The 9,114-nt window shown below is 34.0% G+C and overlaps 1 protein-coding gene across 1 annotated transcript in view; it reads left to right on the forward strand.

Moving 5' to 3' along the window:
* LOC131667822 (uncharacterized) overlaps positions 1-5,963 on the forward strand; it is an 11,826-nt gene extending 5,863 nt beyond the window's left edge. Inside the window, exon 5 of the mRNA XM_058941534.1 lies at positions 5,905-5,963. Coding sequence (XP_058797517.1) covers positions 5,905-5,963 — 59 coding nt within the window. The remainder of the gene's footprint in view (positions 1-5,904) is intronic.
* The last annotated feature ends 3,151 nt before the right edge of the window (positions 5,964-9,114 follow it).

Genomic DNA, 9,114 nt, shown 5'->3' on the forward strand with positions numbered 1-9,114 from the left:
TTTTAAATCATCGTGGAAAATGAATTAATTTTTCACATTACCGTAATTTTTCTACACAATCTATAAACTTGATCGAACAAAATATCATGATGTTTTTTACAATTTTAATTTTTTTAACCACCTTGAATGATTTTTTAAAAGAAATTTTAACTTTAATAACAAATGTCATATTTTCGCCATTTTTTACCGTAATAGAAATCTGAAAAATTCTATGACAAGTACTCGAAAAAAGGAGTCATTTGGTGATCTCGAAATCTAATTTTGATTGTTCAATTCAATGTTGTTCAATCACAAAGTCAAGTAAGTATACGAGACAATCGACGAACAATATTGAGAAAAAGAAAAAGACTGTCATGTAAGTTATCTCAAGTACTTTTTAGGCACATACATACAAAAGATCTACAACTTATCGCGTAAGCATTATTAAACAATAAAGTTTAGTCGGAGCACAGAAAAACGTCTCTCCCGCGGTAAAGTCGGAGTGGAGAGGATGTCTTCTATCAAAACCAAAAAATGATTCGGCGACTATAAATTCGTTGCGCACTCTTTACCTGTACTTACCTTCGCTTCTAGTCAGCTAAATTTGACGTTTTTTTTTTTAATTTGATGTAGCAAATCTCAATGAACGTGATTATGTCATTACTTTTACAATAATCACATAAGAAAAAATAATATTTTTTTTAAACAAATATCATTTTATATAAAAGTATACATTAAGATAAATACGTGTATAGAATACATACTCACCTTCTCGGGGGCTGATACGCGGCTCTCTCAAAGACTCGTGTTAACGATACGCAACTTCTGTCTTTTATTTTTCTTTTTTCGACAACCCATAATTTATCTGAGATAATGGGAAAATCCGGAAAATCTGACTTTCCGAAAAGAACACAAGAAACAAAATTTGTGCATCTTTTTATTTCAAATAACTTTTTTTGCATTTTTTTTCGATTTCACACTTAAAAGATGTTGAACGTTTTCTTGGACAGTTAAATGGTAGTGTCTGAGCATGTTTTCTGCGAACCATGATTCAGTTTAGATTTCAATCGCAGTTAATTAGCTTTACCTTTTACAGTAATTAATAAATATTTATCTTTTCCTAACCGCCGTTGTAATTTCTTTGCTCCTCTCTCTGTTAGAAATACGAAAAATATATATATAAGCACTTTGTCCGAAATATTGTTGAAATGGTCAACAAATTTTTTTGAAGGAACAATGAAACGTACTAAAAATACATTTCTAGGATCTACGAAAAATCTTTTTTTTAACCGGTAATGATTTTAGTATGTTGAGGAGAAAAATGTTTGCATGATAGCATGTTATAATTATAAAAGATTTTTTAAAAGCTTTAACGACATCTTTCCAAAACATTTCTGAAATATAATGTGAAATATTTCCTGAAGGCAAAATGCAACATTGTAATGACATATTTTAGAAATCTTTAGGAAATATTTGAGTGAAACATTTCAAAAAAAGTTTTTCGGGATAATTCATGTAATATTAGTGCCAAGTTTCAAAAAATAATTTTGAAATATTTCAAAATAATGTTTCATGAAACATTTAGCTAAGCTTTCCGAAAGATTTTATGGAATATTTTAACAACCAAAAAGAGTAATATTTCTAGAAATATTTCCAATATCATTCTGAAATATTTAGGTAAATTATCTCATAAAAGTAATTAGAAATATTACATATATATTTTTAAAAATATTTCAGACAAATATTTCATGAAAGATTCAACTTAAGAATTTCGTGCTGTCCCTGCTAAAAATAACCTATTGAAAATTATTGAAATGGATTAAACTTTAATCATTTTCAATTCAACGATTCATTTCCAATACAAAGTGGATTAAAGATGAATCATTATCAATACTATTGAATCCTAATCACAACTAATACGAAAATTTAGGATTAACTTCAATTTTTTTTAGTACCTTTCAATATTTTCCAATGAAATATATTATTGCATCATAATTAATCGAATAATTATCAATATTTTCAAATAATTTTTCATAACTTCAACTTCAATAACATTTAATCGAATTATTTTTAATGCCTTTCAATATTTCTTAATAAATTATACTATTTAATCATCTTTCATTGAATAATTAGCAATATATTCTAATAAATTTTCATAACGTCAACTTCAATAACATTGTGACGGTAAACGTCAAATTAGCGCTAATAATATAACCTAATTGCTGCCTGCGGGGGCAGCACCTACCGGGGAGACGAAAAACGTAACGAGGGAATTCGGCACGCGAGCAGACGGAACGCGCGCGATTGAAATTGAAGCAGTGAAGCTCTAACCATCATCACGCTCGCAAGTAAGTGAAGCGTTGTCCATCAAGGAGTTCGCCCGCGTAGGGAAGATCGACCATTGCTACCCGAGTGACCGGAGCCGAATTTGATTCGAAAAGCAGCCAGACGAGAGAGCCAGAGATTGTCGCAGCCGAGGAGCCGTGCAATTCACGAAAGCGAAGGCCTGGACCAGCAGGCAAAATCACCGAGTGCAGCGATAATACTTGTGTGTGCGTGAGGTTTCGCCATCGAGGGCGAAACCGCGAGTTTATGAGTTCGCGACTCGCGACGCAACTAAACAATAGACCGTTTCTCGAGTGCGACTTACTAGTGTCTTCGTCGAGCGCCCGCAAAACAAAGGTAAGCTGGCCAGCTTAATCTCGCGATCACGGTTGCATGTTTAACAGTTAATTTCTCGTGTTTGAAGCGTGCATGCAATAGCTCTGCTAAGAAAGAGCAGCGAGCGTCCCGGCACTGTGTGTCCACGATGAGCGAGCGCCGATGTCAACATAAACACGCGGGCCGACCTTATGTAGCATTTGATAGAGAATAAAAGATTCCGTTCGTGACATTAACAAGTGCTTTCGACTCGCTTATTCCATATTGCTTCCACTCACTTTTACAGATTACTAGATCTATTGGTTGACCGACGCCTGTTTCCCCATGCTCTCCGGATTACGTATTGAGCATAGATGATTACATTCGCCCTCTAATGAATCCGCGCGAATAAAAGTAATTAAACGGTAACCACTCCGTTACAACATATAATCGAGTATTTTTTCATACTTTTCAATATTTCTCAATAAAACATAATATTCAATCCCATTTAAACGAATAATTATCAAAAAATTCCGATAACTGTTTGATCAATCAACTTCAATAACATTTAATCAAATAATTTTCAATACTTTTTAATTTTTTCCAATAAAACATAATATTTAATCACATTCAAACGAATAATTCTCATAACTTTTTAATAACTTATCTTCATATTCTTATAAAATTTCAAGAACAAAATATAAGTATTATTTGTGAAAATTTCTAATTAATTGCAGTGAAATTATCAAACTTAAAGTTTTATCATGCAATTTTTTTTTCAAGTTAAAATCAATCCATGGTGTCAATATTTTTTCATATGACTTTGGAGAATGTGTGTTAATGACTTGAAATGGAGCTATAATTTCATTAAATGTATTTATTTACAGTGTTTTATACATTCAAGTTATTTCATAGAATATCTTTTTCATTGCACATTTTTATGTTCACATAGTATATTTACAATTAGAGAGAAAAAATTATTGAATTTCGAAGTTGTTTGGCAACCTACATAAATATCTCGCATTTCGAGCATTTACTAATACAACTTTACAGTCTATACGAGGTGTGATCGAAAAGTAAGGTGAATTTTGAAATTTAGCGGGCTACGTCCGTTCGATCTTCGACTTTTTTATTTGGTTATGTCGGTACACTCGTCTAGAACATACGTTCCAAATTTCAGCTTTGTAGTATGTTTGGTTTGTTTGTGAGAGGCATCAAGGTTAGAAGTGTTTTGCGTGCTCCACGATTTGCTGCTGTCTAAAAACATGGTTCAAAGAGTTTGCATTAAATTTTGTGTGAAAAATGGAATCAAATGTTCCAAAACACTTGAAATGCTGAAAGTGGCATACGATGAGTCTACTTTAAGCAAAAAAAAATGTTTACAAGTGGTATAAACTCTTCCAAGAAGGCCGAGAAGACACCGACGACGAACCTCGTTCTGGACGCCCCAGCACATCAACAACTGATGAGAATGTTGAAGAAGTGAAGAAAATAGTGTTGGGAAATCGTCGAATTACCATTAGAGAAATTGCTGATGATATTGGCATCTCATTTGGTTCGTGCCAATCAATTTTGACGAGTGTTTTAGACATGAGACGTGTGTCAGCGAAGTTTGTTCCGAAATTACTCAATTTCGACCAAAAGAAACGTCGCATGAGCATCGCCCAAGAGCTACTGAATGACGTCAACGATGATCCAGATTTACTCAACAGGGTTATAACAGGTGACGAAACATGGGTATACGGCTATGACGTCGAGACTAAGACTCAATCGTCCCAGTTGAGGCATTTGGATCACCAAGACCAAAAAAAGCACGCCAAGTGCAGTTTTCTTTGACTGCAGGGGCGTGGTGCATCATGAGTTCTTGCCACAGGGTAGAACAGTAAATAAGGAATATTACCTGCAAGTTATGCGCATTTTGCGCGAAGCAATCTGCCAGAAACGTCCGAATTTGTGGAAAAATAAAAATTGGCTTTTGCACCATGATAACGCCCCTGCTCACACATCGCTGCTTGTGCGCGAATTTTTGGCTAAAACCAACACAGTAACGATGCCACAGGCATCGTATTCCCCAGATCTGGGCCCCTGTGACTTCTTCTTGTTCCCAAAACTGAAGAGGCCCATGAAAGGACGGCGTTTTGCCACGATTGAGGAGATAAAGACGGCATCGAAGGATGAACTAAACAAGATCACAAAAAATGATTTTTTAAAATGCTTTGAGGATTGGAAAAAGCGTTGGCACAAGTGCATTATATCCGAGGGGGATTACTTTGAAGGAGATAAAATAAAAATTGATGAATAAATAAATATTTTTTGAGAAAAATAAAAATTCACCTTACTTTTTGATCACACCTCGTATCGCTGAAGCGCCTAATAATTTTCTCGTTGCGCTCAGATTCAATTTGCTTGATATGGTTAACTCCTGAGAAAGGATCTTCAGGGAATATGTTGAAAAGCCGTAATTGTACGTACGCGTTCGAATCATGTTCGATTATATGAATTATTTTCGCGAATTCTCCTGTAGTTAATTGTATTACAGAATCATTAGTTTTCTTCTCTTGCACGTACTTTTCACTGTGGTACAAAGTATTTTCATATATACACCTGTTGTAAACTAAGCTTTTTCCAAGGCTGACTATATTATTCAACGCACTCTTACCGCAATAAACAATATGTTGTCTATGGTGGAACGATTTACTAAATCGATTGAATAAGCTTGAGCAAAAACTCACGGTTTTATCTGATGAACAAATTGCTTTAGTAGTAGTATAGCAATGTATGTTCCAGCACACCGGAACATATTGGAGCTATAGAGGCGGGTTGGTTCAAAACCACCTAGATGAAACAATATTTAATGGAATTAAAAATTTCTTGAACGAGATTATTGGTAATTCAATTCGTCAGAGATCTACGAAGCGTTATTTTTGTAAATCATAAACCTTAAGCCCTGTAACCATGAATTCTATACCCCAAATCCATAACCCCTTAGCTATATAGTCGAACATATATATGTCCACTTCATATCCGTTCCTAAGCATGGTTCCAGAACATGTTTTAGGCAAAATAAATTTAGGATAATCAGAGTCGTCTGTCTGTGCAAATATATTTGACTTTAGAATAATTTTCAAGGTCATTTGAAGGTCAGAGTTTTTTAATAGAAAACCTTTATTTTGACAACGAATTCGAAAAGAGCGAGAAATTTTAAGTCTGAAAATGTACTTCAAAATTTCATTTTTCACAAGTGCTCAGAAGCTGTTGCTTTAAATGAGATAATCTTACTTTTAGCGCTACCCAGAAACAACGACGTGGACGTAGTAAGGACTGTTTCCCGTTGGGATGCTTGATTAAAGTGAGTCCCCTTGCCTCTCACTATTTGGGGTGCTTGATTAAAACTAAAAAGGTTCTTCTTGTAATCATAATTTACCATTATTCCAATATTAACATATTTTTTGCAGCCTTATCTATTTCAAGTTTAGTGTTTTTCATTTTGTATCTCAAACTAGAGATGTATGGATCAGATGAAATAAGTAATTTATGAATCAAATCGGTATTAGTAGCGATTCTACTACACTTTCTTGTATTGCACTTTCGGTAATGCTTCACGTCCTTGTTTCGAGATTTCTGAGATTCTTCAGATAATAAACCTATTGGAATTAGTGCAAAAAGGTCAATGATTTTATCTCCATGATAAAGTATCTTATGCACAGATGCTGGCATATAGTACTAATTATATAAATTTATATATAATTGTAAAGTTTCTTTTGCATAAAACTTGAATTTCATGGTGTAAATTTTTATACCACATGCAATAGTTTGTAATATGACTCCAAATCTGACGATTAATTGTTTGTCGACACCTGTTATTTGGGATGCCAAGTCAGGATCACAAAAAAATCTTCTTGCAGTATTACCGTCATTGGAAGATCCTGACCCTTGTTTTGGGTAATCTTTAAGTAAACCTGTTTTATCTTTGAACATTTTTTGGATCCTAGTTTTAGCTAATTTCATTTGTTCTTTTTCTCCAATCGATTTTGCAGCCCACTTGCAGAAATCTAATCTATATGCTATATGAAGAATACATTCCATAAATCGTATCCATGCATGCAAACTTGATAAGCCATATTTAAAATTATCAAGTATCTCAGTTTTTTTCGATAACTCATTCAAATTATTCATTTGTGATGGTGTTGCTTTATAGTACATATTACACAAGATGCGGATGAAGGTGTATCTGTTAATGTCTGTACGACTTTTCCATTTATCATAGTTAGATGCAGCGAGTGCTTTACATGAATTTTTATACCAGCAATCTCTAGTGACGTTGGTGATAGAGCGTTGATTTCAGATTTTATTCGAGCTACTTTATCACGAGTGTTCTCTGGTGTTTCTTTGATATATTCGAAACTGATAACTCGGCAATATCTAGTCGAGCCAGATTGTGGATTAGACAAAATTTTTTTTCTTAAATTTAGTATATTTTCTTCTAATGTAAGCGGTACCATAGAGATCATAAAAATACTACTGTCTGATGTAGTGCCATCAGTAAATTTTTGTTTATATTCACTCTGATCAGAAGCACCATCACATCCCCATTTACAAGTCATTATAAGAGATACTTTAGTTACATTTTTAGGTATGAGAGAAATAACAGTAGGTATTTGTAGTAACCGCTTACATGTATGATCTAATAAAGCTTGCAAATCAATGGAAACGTGTTTCTCAGTTATTAATATACTTGAAGGTACAGGATAGCATTCTGCTTTTGCTTCTGTAAGCTTTTTAAAAGGTATAAAAATATCTGCATTCTTTTCTTTAGATCGTTTTCAAATCGTATCATACTGCCATCGAGATAACTTTGTATCCTCAATAAGAGCTAATGATTCAGTATCGGTAAATGTAAGTAAGTTGCATTCTTCATTGTTTAAAAGGCATTCAATAATATGTATCAAATGTTTCTTTCCAGAATCTGTTAAGTTTTTATAAAAAGCCTGTTTTATTTCTTCTTTTGAATAACTTTCAGACAGAAGTAGTATTTTTCTGCGCTTAGTAGATGTAGAACTACCTTCGTAATTATCTAATGACGATCTGCCACCACTTGGGGCATCCTCTTTAACCCTTTCGCTCCGACGGGCGTATATATACGCCCTCGAAGAATGACCATTCAGGTACGAAGAGCGTACGAAGGTACGAAGGCTCTGGAAAAGTGAGTGCGCGGGTAGGAAGAGCGTATATATACGTTCATACCCTATATACTTTGATTTCATATTTTACATGAGATACTTTTGTCAATCGAGTATCCAGCAACGCTGCATGCCTTAAACAATTGACTATCATAAAATAAAACACAATCGACAAGACGATGTTGTGTTTTATTTTAACGATACACAGTTTCAGTCTTCTTTTGAACATTGCCAGCGACGGATATATACTAGCAATTTATAATAGTAGTGATTAAAAGGTTTACTCGAATTTATAATTCAACAATAATTTTTTTAGCTTAACTTAATAATTCACAGGTAAATATTCAATTTCTGCCTTTATGATAATATCTTGAGTTTTAAAGTATTTAATTTTTTAGACCCATTATCAAAGCATGGGGAAAAGAAAATTTAAGAGAATATTTTTCGTGAGTGATAGTGAACACGATTCCACGTCCTTTGAATCATCCTCAAGCGAACTGAAGGATGTAGAACCTAAAAGAAAGAAGATATGTAGGCGCCGCATCAGCAGTTCGAAATTGCATAGTGGAAGCAATATTAGTGAAAATCATGTTTATCCGGCAAAAAAACGAAAAATGCAAAGAAAAATTTTAATGAGTGATAGCGAAGACGATACCATGTCACCTGTATCGAACTTAGAAAAACATCAGGAAGACCAGCAAGATGGGAGAAAGAAAAGATGTACTCGCCGAATTAGCAGTTCGGAATCCGGAACTGAAAGCCTTTGCCATGCAATGCAACCAGTAACGTCCGCAAGATCAGAAAATTCTGAATATATTTGGACTACGGAAAACTTAGAACCGGAAATACACAATTTTAGTGAAGAAAATTCCGGATGTAAAGTTTTTATTAATTCTAAGCGAAAAATCTTAGATTATTTCCAAGTATTGTTTACGGAAGATTTAATGGCACACATAGTAAAATGTACAAATGAATATTACAGGAGTACTACTATATCCAATCTCACGGTAAAAAGAAAATATGGAAAATCTTGGGTCGACGTCACCATGAGTGAAATATATCGTTTTTTCGCAACTGCGTTGCTAATGGCACACGTCAAAAAACAGATATAGACACCATATCTCGAACAAGGCCATACCGTATTTGTCAATAATTGGTATGCAAGCCCCGCTTTATTTACAAAATTACATCATAAAACAAATGCTTGCGGAACGGTAAAAAAAACCGTAAAAATATGCCTATATTATCCAATCATTTAAAAAGAGGCGAGATATCATTCCGTTCGTGCAATAATTTGTCAGCGTTAAAATGGCAT

This window comes from Phymastichus coffea, unplaced genomic scaffold (genome assembly GCF_024137745.1).
Source record: "Phymastichus coffea isolate CEN01 unplaced genomic scaffold, Cenicafe_Pcof_1.1 PCOF00005, whole genome shotgun sequence".
Taxonomy (NCBI): Eukaryota; Metazoa; Arthropoda; class Insecta; order Hymenoptera; family Eulophidae; genus Phymastichus; species Phymastichus coffea.